Raw genomic sequence first — 18,273 nt, forward strand, 5'->3', positions numbered from 1 at the left:
TCTTGGACAAAACATTTTTTATGATCAACACGTCTATGTGAAGAGTTGAGTAGATCTGACCCAGGTGAAGGCAGTAAAGGGGACAGGCAAAATATGAAGACAGAGACACCAAACCTTTCATCTCATTTTAGTTACTGAGATGTCAGTAGGCCCAAGTGAAAAGTCTGAGGTTTCATCAAAAGTAGTCTTCAGGTCCCTAGGAAGTACCCCAAGCAACTGTCATAACCCACACATCAGAAGTACCATCTTCGGCAAAGCTGGTGGAGATTAATATATATTACCCAGGTGTGTGACCTAAATAACTAGTTATTTTAAATTGCCTAAGAACAAGTGATGCCAGGGGGCTTATTTAGGTTATTTTCTTAGAAATTCTCATTTCATGCGAACAATTCTGCTCCTTTGGTTTTATGAGAGCCTCGGGACAGTGTTGAAATATACCATGGTACATAGTGATTTATTGCACTGAGGAGTTTATTCTGTCATTCCAGCCTTCTGTCCCACCACTGTATAGATAGGGTTTGTGTTTTGTTTTGTCATCAGATATTTACTAGGTTAGCTGTATTTGCCCAAAATCCCACTTGGCTTATTCACTTTTCCCTCACCTACAGTTGTGCAGTTGTTTGTGGAGCCGAGTAAAAATTGTAACACTTAGAACACAATGTTTGACCTATGATCTAAATTGTTAGAATAATACTTTACTGGTTTTGTTTTTCTGCGGTGTTGGGGGGGGTGAACCCATGCCTTGTACAATCCCCAGCTCAATAATTAACTTCATCTTATTATTGTGGTCATTATTTATATTCAGTGGATTTACCACTGAAAATAAGACGTTGGGTCTCAGGCCTCACCTCTTTTGGCCTCGGAAACAGAAATGCTACCTTGCTTTACACCTGCTTCTGGTTTTCAGCGAGTAACACCGCAATCCGCCCCTCTCTGCCCAGGGGGCCCTAATTAAGCCCCGCCTCCCGGGATCCAGAGCTCCGGCCCCGGGCGTCGCCCCGCCCACTTCTAGCCCGAGGCGGAAGCGCAGGACGTAGGCGCTGATTGGCTGTTTGAGGCGCGGTTTGATGGCGTAAAACAGGCGAGTAGCTGTCTCAGTCGCTGCCTCTGGGCGAAGGCTAGCCGAGTGAGTGGGCTGGCTGCGCAGCTTGCGATGGCCTTGGAGAGCGAAGGCTCCAGCCCTCCCTACGCTTATACATGAGTTTCCTAATCGATTCCAGCATTGTGATTACCTCACAGGTAAGTCACCCATGCCCTCCCCGCAACCCCGGGACTCGCGCTCTGGGGCCTCGGCCTTGCGGGCTGGCTGGGGTCTCGGGGATCGCGCCCGCCCCACTCTAATCCCCAGAGCCCATGGACCAGGTGAGAGCTGCTGCATCCGCTTCCCTCTGGGTGCCCGGGGAGGGGAGCGAGCGGTCCCTCAACCTCCCCGAAGCTTCCGACGGTGTCGCTGACCCAGCGATCCGGGAAGTTGTGGTTCCGGGAGCTGTTGTGCGGCGCGCCAATCAGAGCTGAAAATTGGGGACACGTGTGGGCTTTGCGCTTTCTTTTCACATCCTGAGTCTGAGGGCAAAGAGGCATTTGCTGTCGTCATTTCTATCAGGTATTTAGGTTTCCTGTTTGAACTGACACGTCGCTCTTTATTCTCTGCTTGCTACTCACTGTTTTCCTACCCTCGTTTCCTCTCATTTGGGCACATTCATTCATAGCCAGCATTTACCATTTTATAAAGCTCTGAGAGTACAAAAATACAAACGACGTTTTCTCTGCCCTCCAGAACCTCCATCTAGTGAACTTCTTAACTTTTACCGTGTCATTCGTTGTTGATCTGTTTTTTCTCAAGCTCTTAGCATACCAGTGATATCATTTAAGTGCTTACGAGTTTATTTTTTAAGTCCCTGTATTGTCGGTAGCTGTATGCTCAGTTCCAAGTGCAAGCACTCAAATAATTGTTGGCCAACTGTTAGCAATTGTAGAAGCTCCGGCTGCCTAATTATTGGCTGTCCCCACCAATGTACAAAATAATTTAAAGCATTCTTAGTTGTTCTTTTTTACAAATGGCAAATGAAAGAAATGATGCCCTTTGAAGACTTAAAGTAAGCTAAATCTGGAGTTTTGACATCTTTTTTACACTGCTTCATCCTAATGCTTTGTAGAGCCCTACCCTTGCCTCTTGAAAAGCTTTTATAACATTTAAAATATGAAGCAAAGAATAACCATTTACAGGCCTAATACAATAACTTTTTTATTTTTAAAATTTGCCATCTTTTATTTAATTTCTGTTGTTTTTATGGGTGACCATAATATTCAAATATATCAATGTACAAAAATCTGGGCATGTAGCTTTCTTGAAGCCTTTTTAAGACTGCCTATTAAGACTTTTTTCTTTTAAGACTTCCTACCCCTCATGACGATACAGTACAGCGTTTTTACCCTTAGCACCAACTGGAGAAAAATACTTAAACAGCATTTTTTCATTTAGAATTAAACTAAGAATGTTAATAGACAGTTGCCATTGCATTGCTGCTTCTAAGATTTTAAACATGGATATAATTAAAAAGTTGAACCAAGAAATAGCTTTCTAATCTTTTGTGCCTTAATTTCACATACTTTTAACTTTCATATACCTAGTCACATAATGTCTAACCTGCTCAGAACTAAGACTCAAAGGATCCTTTGCATCAAATATTCTCTGTCCAAATATATATGTATCTACTTTAGGTATCAATAAAAATGTCACTTTGGGGATGCTTTACCTGGCCACCTATCCTCAACAAAAGTAGCCTTTCATCCTAGCCACTCCCCTCCTTTCTCATTTCCCTGTTTTCTTTTCTTTTCACATTTATTTATCAGTGTTATTTGTGTGTTTCTTATGTTTGCTCTCTGTAGGCTCCATAAAGTCCATAGTGTAATCTTTCTTATTCTCTTCTATATTCCGTAGTGTCTAGATCATGGTAGAAACCTAGAAATATTAACTTAATAAAAAGTTCCTCACTAGAGAGATTCACTTACCTTCAGAGTAACCTCCCACACCACTTTTCCTTTGTGTGTCTTTATGTGTGAACTGAAAGTTTTATTTGAAATGTCAGAAATCGGAGGTCACATATCAAAACTTGTGAGCCTCAGACAACATCTTAGTGTAGCAATTGTTAATCATGCCACGGGAAGAAGCTCAAACTTTTAATATGGCTTATAGGGCCCCTTAGGTTGGACCCTGGCATTGAGCTTCAGCCTTGGCTCTCACCATAGCCTCACTTCACTTTAGACTTCAAACTTCTTTTAGTTCCTTAACCTGGCCATGCTGTCGTGCCACCAGAATTCCAGTCTCCTCTCTTTTTAGGACACCCCTGCCACCCCATATTCCTTCCCTTTTTTCTCCTGGCAAACTCCTATTCAACCTTTAGATCTCAGCTTGGACATCCAAGAAGCCTCTCGCAGACTGGATTAGACAGAGGTTCCTATACATGCTGCCGTAATGCCCTTCACTCACTTCCCTTATAACAGTGCTCCTGCCTTGTTTTGTAATTGCTTGTTTATCTCCTCCTTAAACTTTAAAGCCCTAGAAAGCAACATTCATGCTTTATTATTCACTGCTCTATTGCTAGGACCTAGCACATATTATGCACCAAGAAATATTTGTTGACTGAGTAAAAGGGTGAATAAATGATCCAAGAAAAGTGTCTTGCTCCAGTTAGTCTTTAATAACTATACTAATTGCTATTTTTTCCCCCTCTAGCTAATTTTCAACCTACAGGTCATTTTTAGAAAAGCAAGTATTATCTAACATATTTTGACACCCCTCTACACAATCATAAGACTTATCAATTCCAGAGTACATTCTGAGTCCCAAGGTCAAGACTCTGTGCAGTTCTAAAAGTTTGTGTTTTATTACAGTAGTAGGGTTTGAACACAGGGTGTCACACTGGAATTCATATTTATCTCAAGTACAATCATCCAATTATTTTTAGTTGCTGTTAAGAGATGGGGGTCTCCCTATATTGCTTAAGATGATCTCAGACTTCTGGGCTCAAGTGATCTTCCTGTCTCAGCTTCCTTTAGTAGCTGGAACCTAAGGCAAGTGCCACTGTGCCTGGCTGCAATTACTTTTATGTATGATTTTTAAATCTTTCAGAAACTTCCTTTGTCAATGGAAACGGGGCCAATGATAAAACATTAAAGGTATATAGCTATTTTTCTTTCTCTCCCATCATATAAATTACAATTTTTTACTTGTTTTCTTTGTCTAAAGCCTCATTTTAGGTGATCTGGTTAATTTTTTTTAAAAACTCTTCATGTCCCTATACCACTCCCAATCACAATTGTCCCACTTCTCTAACTTCCGTTATGGCTTCAGCCACAGTTACCTAATGTCTCCAAAGAAGCCAGGGAATTTTTTCCTCCTCATCTATTTGCCCTTTTCTGCTTGAACTGGATTTGTGTGTCCGAGTTACTTTCTCATATACCCTCTTGTTTCTGTACCTTCTCTGTCTTAGTCACTTTCCTCAGGGGAGAAAATACCCGACAACCACAAATTAAAGAATGAGGAGTTTATTTTGGCTCATGTTTCAATCCAAAACTGGCTAGCTCCGAGGCAAAAGGGCATAGCAGAGGAAGCCTGGCATCCAGGATGCAGAGAGTGTCAGAGCTCACTTGAGGACCTGGTTGAGTCTCTCTACCTCTCCAGTTGAGGCTGCTAGGAGGAGCGGTGGTGGTACTTATTCCGAAAGGCTTTGCCATCCCCTGAATTATTTGGAACTTAAAAGAAGGACCATTGTCACTCTAGAAGGACTGTGGTAGTGCAAATGTAAGGATTACTTCTTTAAAAAGCACCTTGACTACATCTGTAGCTTTTTTCTGAACAGGTAGAATAGGCTTCAGTCTAGCCTCCGAAGGTGTCAATTAGGACCAGCATCTGTTTAATCCTCCACATGGTGGCATATGGATAAAGTCTCATTGCTAGTCCTCCCCAGCATATGTTCCTCTCTTCTGTACAGGTTCTAATTCTTGCCCAGGTTACTGTAGGCACAGAGCAAGGAAGCTTTGCACACCTGTCAGCTGGTTGTAATTAGTCCTAGTCCTTGAAGACTTGAGGGACCATTTCCAGTGTAGCATCTCTTCCCATGTGGAAGGAATCATGAAGTATTTTTATAGCCTTCCATTGTGTCTTGAGGAAGAGCCAGTTTGTTTTCTAAATTCCACCAGAGGGCCAGGGATTTAGCTCAGTGATTCTGCCGCCTGCCTTGCAAGTAAAAGGACCTGAGTTCGATCCCCGGTACCAAAAAAAAGAAACCCCAATAAACCAGAATCCCTTTTTAATTCCCCTGTCCTAAGGCCCATTAATTTTCCTGGAGAGTATAGATTGGCTTTTCCTCAGGAACTGGGAATAAGAGTAGACTCTTCATGGGCTGTCAGGCTGCCCTTTTTCCTTTCCTCTCAGCCCTTTTACTTCCCAGGAATTCAGACTTGCCACTTTGAAGGCCTTTATAGTGTGTGACTGTGTCTGCTTGGGAAGATGGACTGTCTCTAGGAGTTGTAAAATTTCTCACCTGTGCAAGATAGGTGATTCTTTATTAGTCATCTACATTGCTGTGTGGATATGTATCAGAAGGCATATTTGGAATCTGTAGATATTTAACCTTCTGCTTTTTCCTAAAATCAATGACCAAATAAGAGCCATTAGCTCTGCCTTTTGAGCAGAGGTTCCTGGAGGAAGAGTTTTAGTTTCAGTGACCTGTTGTGAAGTGACAACTGCGTAACCTACCTTTCGATGTCCTTTTTGGGCCTGTAGGCATTGAAGAAGTAGGGTTAATAGTAATGCAAGTTTTTATAATAACGTCACATGTTATAATCAGATGGCCAGATTATAATGGCCAGATACTTAGCCATTCCCCTATTAACCACAAGTAACCTTTTGTCTTCAGAATAGCTCTCATCAGCCGGGCATGGTGGCACACTCCTGTAATCCCAGCACTCGGGAGGCTGAGGCAGGAGGATCACTGTGAGTTCAAGACCAGCCTGGGCTACATAGTGAGTTCCAGGTCAGTCTCACCTATATAGTGAGACCCTGTCTCAAAAAGCAAACAAACAAAAAAAACAAACAAACAGAATCGCTCTCATATTCAGGGAGTCATGACTTCTAGTTTCTTTCCCAAAGTTTGATATTGCAGCTTCTTCTGTTAGTACAGCTGTAAAGCATCTTTGATTAGGGGTCCCCTTGATCCCAACTATGGCTATAATTCCAGAAAAGGGTTTTCCAGAGAAATAAGTCAAAACAGAAAGAAGCAATTGCTTCAGTTCACCCATGACATCTAAGATTATCCAGGGTTCTTTGGAGATGGCAGGTTCCCCTGGGCCTCTTCAGTCATCACAGCAGGAAATAAGGGTTCTGGCTGGCCTGTCCCCTCTCTGGGAGTGGGACAGTCAAACCTCCAATGCTAGGAGTCAAGAGCATTAGCTGTCTCACATATAGGGCCCAACCGGAAGCTTGGTGCAATCTTCTGCCCAGTGTACAGTCCTCTCACTTAAAACAGGAACCTCTTCCCTGGTTGTCCCTGGGTTTTTCCCTAGACAACCTGGGTAAGTTTAAAACATTTCCAATTGCAACAACTATAATTTTAGCCTTTTTCTCTTGTCCCTCCTCCGGGTCCTAGTTGTTGAACACAGAAAAGGCCACATCCAGCGATTGGGCCATAGGGGTCTGTGGGCCCATCTGAAGTTTTTGTATCTTATACCAAATATCTGTGGCTGACTGACTTAAAATGATGTCCCACTAGTGCTTATCCCTCCCTGGAAGATAGACCTATGTTAGTATGTTTACAGAAGACTTGATATACCTTTTTACCTCCATTATAAGAGCAGCTAGCATGTCGTCACTCTTAGCGCCCCCCCACTAATATTACAGTCCCAGTTTGATTCTGTTGAAGGGGAAAGAAGCTTTCCAGGGTGGTTTCTTACCCTTTTCTTCTTTTCTTTCAATTGGTACATTTTAGGCATATAATACGGTTACATTCATCACTGGGAACTTGTACTTTTACATGATGTATCCGGGTTCTTATTTTTCACCCTTCCCCGGCACTCCCTTCAACCCCTCCACTCCTCCCTGTTTATAAAGACTTGTTTCCATTTTTTTACCTTCTCTCATATTTTTTTCCTTTCCCTTCTTTCCTTTCCCCTACCCCTCCCACTTCCCCTGCCATAGTTCTTAGCCTCTTATTTATCTGTGACTAAAGGTGATTACTGGCCTGGAGACTATGAGGAGGAAGTAGAAGAGACCTCCTCTGATCATCAGATCAGAGAGATCCACATCTCCCTGAAAGGCGAGTATGGGTTCTAGGATGAGGTCATCCTCTTAGCTTTTGAGCCTTTCCCACAATAAAGATGTGCGTTTTAAGTAGAAATGCTATAACTGAAGAATAATCTCATAACATAAAATACTGTCCCATACCCATCTCTCACCACCTCCCAGTTTGTACTGAACCCAAACTATATTGCAAAAGTAGATAAGCTGTTCCTGTTTTAAATTGTCAGGATCCAACCTTTCCCACTCATCAAGAATACAGTCCTAATGATGAATTGGTTAAAATCCACACAGTGGTAAAGTCCAAGAGGTGTCCATTGGTTTAGCTTGGAGCCTACAAAGAGGAGACAACTTCACTTCTTAAGATGGCATCCCATCCAGAAGGAGTTCCACAGAGTGTCCCTTGTGACCCTAACAAAAAACTAGACAGACATCTTTGTCTGAGTGATGCTGCATCATTGGGCACAAGAGAAAAGCTCCCCCAGGGGCTTTTGCCTCCATATTTGGACCCATTAACTCATTTGGGAAAAACAGGCAAAGCCACTTGTTGGTCTTTCCAAGACCAACTCTCATGAAGTAAGGGCAAAACTTTCCCAAGCAAAGTTCCTTTAGCCATTCCTTGATGGCCCAACTTTTATTTTGAGTCCCTTTATGACTCTATTTAACCAGAATGGAGCCAGTTGGGAAATTTGACACTAACATTTGCACACTCTGATAGTAAAAAACAAAACAGGGCCAGGGATTTGGCTCAGTGATTCTGCCGCCTGCCTCACAAGTGCAAGGGCCCAAGTTCAATCCCCATTACCAAAAAAAAAAAAAAAAACCCTAAGAATAGGGATGACTGCTTTCATATACTCACAGCCACTTTAATTACATTTTAAATGCCGTTTGATCTGCTCGGGTCATAGGGTTTTTAATTATTTGCATTTAAACATGAAAGAAATCCAGCCAGGAAGCTAGAGTCCCAGGTGAGATTTGAGACAGGGAGGAAGGGAATCAGCTAAAACTGGCTTCAGCAGGCACTCAGGCCATTGCCCTGCCCCAACAAAAAAGCCGTGGGAGTTTTCTTTTTGAATGGATAAATTTTTCTCTTCTGTAGAGGGAAGAGCCACTGTACTGTTTAAAATAATTCAAAAAGAAAAGGTTCTTCCCTTTTGTTTTCCAAAATCAGAGACTGTTAACGGTTTGTAACTAGATGTCCCCTCAAAGCCTCATGAAGTCATAGGTAGGGCTTTTCGGAGGTGGATGAATTTAGGGTTTGTGCTGCTGGAATCAAGGATGTCATTCTCAGATTGATTCAGTGTGTTACTGGGATTGAGGGTATGAGTGCTTTAGGGCACTCAAGAGCAGGTAGCCTGAGTAAGATACAAGGGATAGAAAGATCCCTTGGTCGTGGCTTGTCACTTATAGTTCATTTGCTTAGTGCATTCTGCCTCCTGTGTTCTGCACGCCATGAACTATTTCTCCTCTGCAGTGTCCCACTTTCTTGCCACCCAGCCTTGGAGCCAGGTGATTGTAGACTGAAACCTCTGCAGACTGAGCCGAAATAAACCTTTCCTCCTTTAACTTTGGGTGTCAGGTATTTTGTGCCAGCAACAAGAGAGTAACTGAGACAGAAGTTTAGCTTGTAAGGCCAGTTAGTTAAAAAAGGAAAAGATGGTGAATGGAATTAAAGTGCTTGAAGTGGGGGGGGGGGGGAGGGAGGGGGGGGACAAGGGGAAAAATGAGAACCAAGACCTGGCATGTAAAGGTACAAGATCCCAGTAATGAATGTAACTGTACTGTCTACCTAGAATGTACCAATAAACTCAATTAAAAAAAAAAAAAGGAAAAGATGGTGACAGTTGATGTAACCCCATGCAGTCTATAAACCTATTTCTTGGTGCCACCTATTTCTTGGGGGACCCTTAGTCCCAGCTTGCGCATGATTCTGTGCCAGCTCTAAACCATTTCTTGGTACCACCCACATGCAGGGTGTGCCACCCTTAATTGTAGCATCTTACCCTTAATCCCAGCATCACATAATCCAATAAAGAATCACCCAGGGTGGGACATCCTTAATTCTAGCATAACACCAATACACAAACGGTGCGGGGCGGCATTTACAAAACTGATAAAAGCAGAAACCAGGTTAATTACCAAAAAGAGTAGCAAAGTACAACAAATAAATGCATGAACAACAAGAACCTATAGAGTGAACACAGGCAGCTAGAAAGAAAACAAAAGCCTACATTTCCTTCTCCCATCCCCATGGCGCCATCCCCATGGCAGGGCCCGGAAGCCTCTCCCTGACACCTTGAGAAGAGTTCCCCAATTCCTGGCCTAGGGGAGAGAGTGAGGGAAAGAAAGAGGAGAAAAACCACCTCATGGAGAGAAATAAAACTTGTGTCCAACATGGGCCTTAGCTTGGTCTCTGGTACCTGTGTCTCACTCCTGACTGGCTGCACCAAAATGTTGTTAGGTAGCTCCTTCTAAAAGTGGCTCCCCAAATAAACATTACTGGGTTTTGAGTTCAGCTCCCCTTCTGAAGTTAGATTCCAAGTTCTCATCTCAAAGAATTGAATGAAATGACCCAAAAGAAGTGGCAGATTTTATTTGAAAAAGGAAAAATGGAGAGTTAGGGAGAAACTGGCTCTGTAAAGTGAACTTGGGCCGAGTAAAAAAGGAGAAAGAGAAAACAAGATAAAAGTACACCCTGGAGGATGCAGGGTGAGTTATTATAAGGAAAGCCGTGATAGCAAGCCTCATAGAGTTTATAGTAAAAGGAAATTAGACATTGTAAACCTGTGTGGTTTGATAAGAGACGAATAGGGTAAGCTCGGATTATATCAAAAGCACGTTTAACTTTATTCAGGAGGTTGGAGAAGGCCTTTCAGAGGGAGCAATATATTTGTTAAGACCTATGGGATTGTAAGTGGGAGAAGACGGGGGTCACTTTCCTGCCAGGCGATGGCAGAGTTTCCAATATGAAAGGATGTGTCCAGGAACAAGAGGAAGCTCCATGTGACTAAAAATGTGCAGTAGGCAGGAAGACTAAAGAGGAGTCAGTAGGAAGGCCTAAAAGAATTTTAATAAAACTCCCAACTAGTATAAGTTTAAAAAAGAGACGTGCCAGAGCATGTGTGTGTAGAAGGTTCTATGTACTAGTGAAAACCAGCTTTGTCAGGTGTCACATGGCTATTGTCACTGATGCCAAAACTGACAAAAGCAGGATCCTGCAGTCTCACATGGAAACCCCTTTGTGCAGATTAATCAGGATGGCAGAGAAGCTAAGAAAGCTTCCTGAAATAAAAAACATATTCAAAAAAATACTAGCCTATCTACTATTCATCTATTTTTTTCTCATCTTATTCCCTTGAAATTTTAATTTAAAAAAAAATACAAATACCTGTAATCACATTTCAGAGTCTTTGCTAACTGTTCTGGTTCACAAAATGATTTTCATAAGACTGGGGAAATACATCCTTTTTTGTCTAACTTAAAATTCTTTGTAGTATGAGTAACTTTAAAGATGTAAAAGCATTTAAACATCTCCAGTGTTATGAGTAGATCTCATCTTTAATCTCTGAAATATGTGTCTAGCTGATCTTTTATCATAAAATAATGTCTATAAGACCTTTTTCAAAAGAAGATACATATTGACCTTCTATGTTCTTTTTCCTCTAGATACTTTTTTTTGGATTTGGGTGGCTTTTCTTCATGCGCCAATTGTTTAAGGACTATGAGGTAAGAACAAATCATTATGTTACACGTATGTGAATTGAGAGTCTTTTAAAAGGAGACAAGAAAACACCCACAAAAGAGAAAGATCATGTTCACTTCCAAGATAGCAAGTTTTTGCCAAATGAATACTGTTTAACTATAAAACTGCAGAATATGATTAGGCTTAGTAGATTTTAAAACAACAAAAAAATGCAAGTCGAAGCCCAAAAGCTAATAGCAAGGAACGTCATACTTGTTATATCTGGACACACACCAATAGCAGACAATTAACTCTTTGTGAGAGTAATGTCTTATAAATGTTCTCTTTCATTTGTCTCTCCAGCCCTGAATTACCAGTCTTACATTTAAAATTAATATCAAAATCTCAACATTGGCGTGGTTCCTATTGTAAGCCTTGGATTCAGAAAATCACCCCAATAGACTGGATATATTCTAATTAATGCTTTTTATTTAATAATGAGTTCAATACTTATGGATACCTTCGGGCCATTTCTTTCATGTTCTACATTAAACCTTTCCAGAGAGCTTGGGTAGTTGTCTGAAAGGGCCCAGAATTCTGGAGATTCTGTTCAATACTTTAAGTCTTCCCAGGTAAGGTTCCAGAACTGATCCAGGACATTGGGGGAGTGAGGGGTCGTCAGTGTGCCTTAGGAATTCTATGTGGTGCTTCTGGCTCTTCCTTCATCTGCTCGTGCTTTAATTATCAGCTCGGAATTTCAATCAAGAAAATAACTGACTTCTAGTCTCTTTTGGGCTTTTACTAGGTGCGTCAGTATGCTGTACAGGTGATCTTCTCTGTGACTTTTGCATTTTCTTGCACCATGTTTGAGCTTATCATCTTTGAGATCTTAGGAGTACTGAATAGCAGGTGAGTAAGAGTACTAAATAACTCTCTTGAAGAGTTCTCTGCTAATTTCTTCATGGTAGAAGAATCATCTGGATCCCATAACTAAAAGAGCTACCATGTATCTTAGTAACTGCATTGATCACTGAAAATGTGGGTCCCAGGTATCTAGTAACTGGTTTGGCAAAAGACTGTGAATGAAATACCAGGAAAACAATTACTGTTAAAATAGGACTGTGAGAAACTAGGTCCCAGGCTTCTCTTAGAAGTTTTATTCTTAGGCTGTTCTCTGACTGAACCCCAATAGTGGTCTTTCACATTTAAAAATCTCTGCCTGAAAAGATCAGAATTCCTCAAAACTACTTAACTCTACTCCCTACCGAATAACAGGCCGTCTGGTTTTATTATCCAAAATATTTCTTGACTTAAATTCCAAGCATCTGTATGAGGAGTGCGTACTTCCCTTTTAAGCTTGTTGTTTAATAATCCAAACTTTTTTCATGAACTGTATATAGATCCAGAGGCCAGTGTTTTACATGCTGGTTATTAAACTTTATTGCTAAGCCTTCCTGTTTCACTGCTATCTAAGCAGGGGATGGCAAAGTCTTCAGTGAAGGGCAAGATAGTAAATACTTTAGACTTTGTGAGCCATAGGATTTTTATCATGGCTGCTCAGTTCTGCTATTGTAATTGAAAAGCAATAAACAAATGGGCATGGCTGTGCTTTAGTAAAACTCAGTAGCAGCCAGGGCATAGTTCTCTGACCACTAATCTAAATATTTTTAGAATAGACTATGGCTCAAATAGTCTAAAATCTTAGTTACTGATTTTGGTAGATTATGTCCCTCAACTTTTAACTCATAAGAAACATCAGTTACACTTTGGTGTATATTTTTCAAGTATCTTGAATACGTAGTTATCTTTAAAAGTATAGCAACTAGCATTGCCAAAATCTGGTTGTTCTTGAAGTACTTTTTGGGGATTGGGTTTGTTTAGGCTAAAACATGTACACAGTTACACTTACTCTTTTTGCTAATGTTGCCCAGTCACGGAACAGAAATGTGGGCCTTGATCATGTATTATATCTGCGCTGATGATTCAGAATACTTTTCAAAAGAGAATCATTAAACAACAATTAATATGAAGTAGGAAGCCCTGAAATCCTGGGATATTTTTGGTTTTTAGCTCCTGTATCTTTTCTAAAAGCAAAATATTTTTGGAAAGTACTCTCTAGACTTGATTTGTATCTAACCATTTAGAAAATATGCAAACATCTAATGCTGAAATAAATATATCTCTATTTGCTTAAAAAAAACCAGACTTTGTATTAAGTTATCCCTCTGAGTAGAGGTTGTATAGCCTCCTATTCAAATATAGACTCTTGTTAGGTTCACTTCTAGTTGGCAGTACAAGTTATACTTGGGACATTGTCATTTAAAACCTACTGCCTCCCAGTATCTTCAAAAGCTTGGCTAAAATACTATGTACAGTTACCTAGAGGAGGTGCAGCTTGTTTGCTTCTCTGGATACACTAAACTGGGCTAATTCCCGAAAAGCAGAAAGCAGCCAGTATAACTAGACTCAATGGTTTTGGTTGCCTGTGGGGTAGCCTTTACTGAATGGTTCTGTTTGGTGCTGCCTGATGTCTGTATTATAGAAAGAAACAGTCCTCTATAACTCACTGGTGTTTGCTTTGAGAGGATATTATTCAGGATGTTGTTAGTTGCCCTCTTATATTCTCCTTATGAAATCTTTGGAGAAATTTCATTGTTGGTACTAATTCAATAATAATAAATCAATAATAATTATGCATCCTTTGAGAGAAATTGTCTGTTTTCTTAAAGACATGATTTTATCTAATCGATCTGTGGCAGTAGAGGTAGAGTATCAACTGGAGTAGCTTTGGGGTCCACCTGGAAGATTGGTAGAGCACACTTCTGGGTGTTTGTGAGGGGTCATGGAGTCTGAGTTTGGGTCCTCTACATGGTCCCTGGCTCGTTTCCTGCTTTGCACTGTTCCTTGCTCTACTTCCCCAGCTTTACTCTGCTGTGGTGTTTCTTCCTTGAAGTCCATTGGTCATAGACTGAATCCCCTTAAAATGCAAGCCAAATGAAATCTCTCCTTTAAGTTGAGACTGTCAGGTTTTATATCAGTGACCCGAAAGCTGACTAATACATGATCAAATTCTGTGTTTTGTATTGAACACGAGAAAATGTAAAGCCAAATTTGTAGGCCACCCATATCAAGTTTGGGCCTAGCCCAATACAGTGGGACCTCGGTTCGCAAACTCAGTTTTGTGGGAAAGAGGGCCATGGTTGTTTGTCGCCTGATACAGAGTTTAAAAACAAACACAAGAGTTTGTCAGATGGCCTCTGTTTGAGAACCAAATTGTTTCCAAATGAAAGCATTTATGAACCAAGGTAGCACTGTATTTTATCTGTCTTTTACATTGTTCCTTTCCTTCACGTGTCCTTATAGTTTATTTCCTCATCCTATATTTTATATAGCCTTGTAAGCCACTTAACTGCTTAGTCATTTTTTGAAACTTGGCTGAAATTTAAAATCAGATACAAAGGACACTATCAAGAAAGTGAACAGACATCTCAAAAATGGGGGGAAATCTTTGCAAATCACCTGATAAGCGATTTCTATCTAGAATATATTAAAAACTAAAAATGTAATAGTAAAAACACAACCCATTCTTACAATGGGCAAAGAATCTGAATAGGCATTTCTAAAGATGATATACAGATGGTTGATAAGTATATGAAAAGATGTGTGAATCAGAACCACTAGAATTGGTATAACCAGAAGACAGATTGTAGGAAGGTGTTGCATCAGCTGAAAATTGGAAACTTCATACACTGCTGGGGAAAATGAGAAATGATACAGCCACATTGGGAAACAGTAAACTTACTCAAGGAGTAAGTATAGATTTACTATATGATCCAGGAATTCCACTCCATTCCTACATAAAGAGAAATGAAATATGACTACACTAAAAGCTGTGTAAGAATGTTCATAGCATCACTATTTGTAATAACTAAAAAGTGAAACCACATTATCTATTGACTCATGAAAGATAAATGGGATGAATATTATTCAGCCATGAAAAAGAAATGAATTATTGATAGATGCGAAACATGTTGAGAAAGAAGCTAATTATAAAAGCAGCCTTTGATTCCATTCACATGAAATGTCCAGAATAGGCAGATCCATAAAAACAAAATACTGTGGTTATTTTGGTGATTTCCTAAGGTCGGCAAGATTGGGGAGAAATGGAAAGTGACTGCTAACAGGTGCAGGAGGTTTTTTTTTTTTTTTTGCGTAATGAAAATGTTCTGAAATTGATTATAGTGATGGTTGCACAGATCTGTGAATACAGTAAAAACCATTGAATTATACACTTTAAATGTACTAACGATATCTCAAAGCTGTTATATAAGCATATGTGCTAAAAATAGAATAAGATTTTATAAACATCAATAAAAGTCTTGCAAATCAGCTGTTTAAGAACACAAAAGAGGGCCAGGGATTTAGCTCAGTGGTTCTGCCACCTGCCTGGCAAGTGCAACAACCCAAGTTCTGGTACCCCTGCCAAAAGTACAAAAAAAAAGGTACTTCCAAGTCCTTTTGAGATTATTGCTATTGACATTTATTTTTCTTTAAGTTTTATGTTGGAATAAGATTCCTAGTGGTGAGTGAAATAAGTCATTCTACCAGAAATGGTACATGTTGATGTGGTATGTTATACATCACATATGTAATGTATAAACATTCTTATTTTATTGGGCTAAGGTGGATATATATACCATTCAGAAATTTATAGTTTTTAATCTCTGCCAGTGAGTAGATAGTAAGAGCCTTGTTGGCTAATATATGAGTTGTATTTAATATTGAGTTCAAAGAGCAGAGATCCTTTGGAAGACTAAAGACAATGGAAGTCATTCCCTTTCTAGCTCCCAGTGATATTCTTTGACATCTGTTTCAGCTCCCGTTATTTTCACTGGAAAATGAACCTGTGTGTAATTCTGCTGATCCTAATTTTCATGGTACCTTTTTACATTGGCTATTTTGTTGTGAGCAACATCCGACTATGTGAGTATTTTGTCTGCTCATTTTAACACATAGATGAGTATTCTTGGGGATTAGGGTTGGGGACAATTTCATTCCTACATTATTTTCATAGCTGCTACTATTTGCAGGTACCTCCCTGCATCTTAAAATGGTCACAAAAGGAATACAAACATTGAATGGACGATGAGGTTATTCATCCTCCCACAGCTTTATCCCTGCTTCTACTATACTGTCTCTCTCAACTGGGTCCACTTAATTTTGTCCAACTTTCTTTGATGGTGGGAAGGACACCTTTGCTAAAAACTGAATTCCGTCGTTCATTTGCCAAGTAAAGAAGCCAACTAAATATTAATTAGCATAAGCTTATGTTTTTATACATCAAGCTCTTTAATATGTTTTTGCTAACAGCATTATCTCCTCTGTCTTAGTGCATAAACAGCGACTGCCTTTTTCCTGTCTCTTATGGTTAACATTTATGTATTTCTTCTGGAAACTGGGAGATCCATTTCCCATTCTCAGCCCAAAGCATGGTGAGTATATGGGAAATGAAGGAGTGAGAAGAGGGTTGGTTAACTTTCTAATTTTGAAAAAAATGTTTTTTAAACTTTTGGTTATGGGAAACACAGCACATTTTTTCTCTAAAATACCTAATTTTTATCCACATTTTCTCCTTCATTCTAAAGGGTATCAGAGTGCTGGTTCTGGAACAGATGTCTATTGTTCTAGAGGAGTTTTTTTACCTTGACTTAGTATAAACATTTCAAGGGTTTGAGAGACAGAGAAAGATGTTCTTAATTTAAGTGTCCTGATAGTACATGCAGAATTGTGGGATTATATACATCAGTCACCTTTCTGTTACTATAACGAAATACCTGAGCTAATCACCTTTGGCTCATAGTTCTGGAGGTGTTGGGACATAGTCTCTTGGCCTGTTGGTTTTTGACCTGTGGTGGGAGAGGAAACACCTCATAGCAGTCAGGCAGCAAAGAAAGGAGAGGTCTCTGTTCCTTTAATGAGCCCACCTGTGACCAGAAGACTTCCAAATAGACCCCTCTTCTTACAGGATCCGCTGCCTCCAAACTGTGCCAGGAGCTGGAGACCAAGCCTTAAACATATGGGCCTCTGGGGGACACTTATCCATATCATAACAGTATGTTTATTTGGAGGTAATGCATTGATAAGCTTTTATCAGATTTCCAAAAAAGTGTGTGACCCAGAAGGTAAATGGCCATTGTTCAAATGTTGACAAAAATTGTCTTTAGGTAGTATGCATGCGTATAGTCTCAGTGTCTTGGAAGACTGGGGCAGGAGGATTGTTTGAGACCAGCCTGTGTAATACAGTAAGGCACCTCACCTACCCACCCCCACCCCACCGCTGCCGCCATTGATTTTATGGTTGTTTTTTTTTTCCCCTGCTGTACTAGGGATTGAATCTAGGGCCTTTGCACTAAACTGCATCTGGGCTTTTTTAAACATTCTTATTTTGAGAAAATGTCTTGCTAAGTTGCCCAGACTGGGCTCAAATTTGTGATCCTCCTACCTCAGGCCCCCAGAGTGCTGGGATTACAGTCATGGGCCACCATGCCCATCTGAGACTGTATTTAATTAGGGAGTGCAATCTTACATAAAATGCTCACAATGAGTAGATAAAGATTTCCAAAAATCAGTCTTTCACAGAAAAATTTCATTTTAAATACAAGAAATTTGGCAGAGGGACCCCTAATTTCTATTTAAAAACAGTGAACAAAATTCCCTCTAGCAAGTCCTTCCAGAACATACTTCTGAAGTTTGTACTGAGTATATGAAGTATATACACCTTCCATCCGTTACTTTTTCTGAATTCCCCAGGAATATCCTAAAAGGGATACGTGGGGAAAGCTGGGGAGCTTATTTCAGTTTTAATCTTTCCTTCACACTCCAATAATTAGACCTTTTAGTTTTAGTTGGAATTTCAGGTGTCTTGAACCCCCCTAAGAGAAGAAAATAGGAATAAAAGTTTAGTCAGTACAGTATCTGTGAAATAGCCAAGGCTATGATGCCACCTCAGAGCTTTCCCAGGACTGTCCCAGCAACTAATAGGGAATTTGATGTGGAGCCCTCAAAAACCATAAGACAGAGACCTTACTTACAATGAAAACAATGCCTGGTCAGGTGTGGTTGTGCATGCCTGTAATCCCAGCTACTCAGGAGACTGAGACAGGAAGATCACAAACTCTTGGCTCTCCTGGGCAACTTAGTGAAACTTTGTCTCAAAATTTAAAAACAGAATACAAAGGGCTGAGGGTATAGTTCAATGGTAAAATGTCCCTAGGCGCGATCCCTAATATACCAC

At 40.3% G+C, this 18,273-nt stretch overlaps 1 protein-coding gene across 4 annotated transcripts in view; it reads left to right on the forward strand.

The window, feature by feature from the left end:
* The first annotated feature begins 1,047 nt into the window (after positions 1-1,047).
* LOC104865783 (Golgi pH regulator) overlaps positions 1,048-18,273 on the forward strand; it is a 37,497-nt gene continuing 20,271 nt past the window's right edge. Inside the window, exons 1-6 of one of the 4 annotated variants that reach the window (XM_010629490.3) lie at positions 1,049-1,239; positions 4,133-4,179; positions 10,964-11,023; positions 11,785-11,888; positions 15,856-15,962; positions 16,370-16,471. In XM_010629490.3, coding sequence (XP_010627792.1) covers positions 10,997-11,023; positions 11,785-11,888; positions 15,856-15,962; positions 16,370-16,471 — 340 coding nt within the window. In that variant the 5' untranslated portion in view covers positions 1,049-1,239; positions 4,133-4,179; positions 10,964-10,996. Of the gene's footprint in view, positions 1,240-4,132; positions 4,180-7,229; positions 7,317-10,963; positions 11,024-11,784; positions 11,889-15,855; positions 15,963-16,369; positions 16,472-18,273 lie in introns of those variants that run through there. The other 3 variants (XM_010629488.3, XM_010629489.3, XM_010629491.3) reach the window with 3 other exon arrangements.

This window comes from Fukomys damarensis, unplaced genomic scaffold, assembly GCF_012274545.1.
Source record: "Fukomys damarensis isolate Sample0158 unplaced genomic scaffold, DMR_v1.0_HiC HiC_scaffold_33, whole genome shotgun sequence".
Taxonomy (NCBI): domain Eukaryota; kingdom Metazoa; phylum Chordata; class Mammalia; order Rodentia; family Bathyergidae; genus Fukomys; species Fukomys damarensis.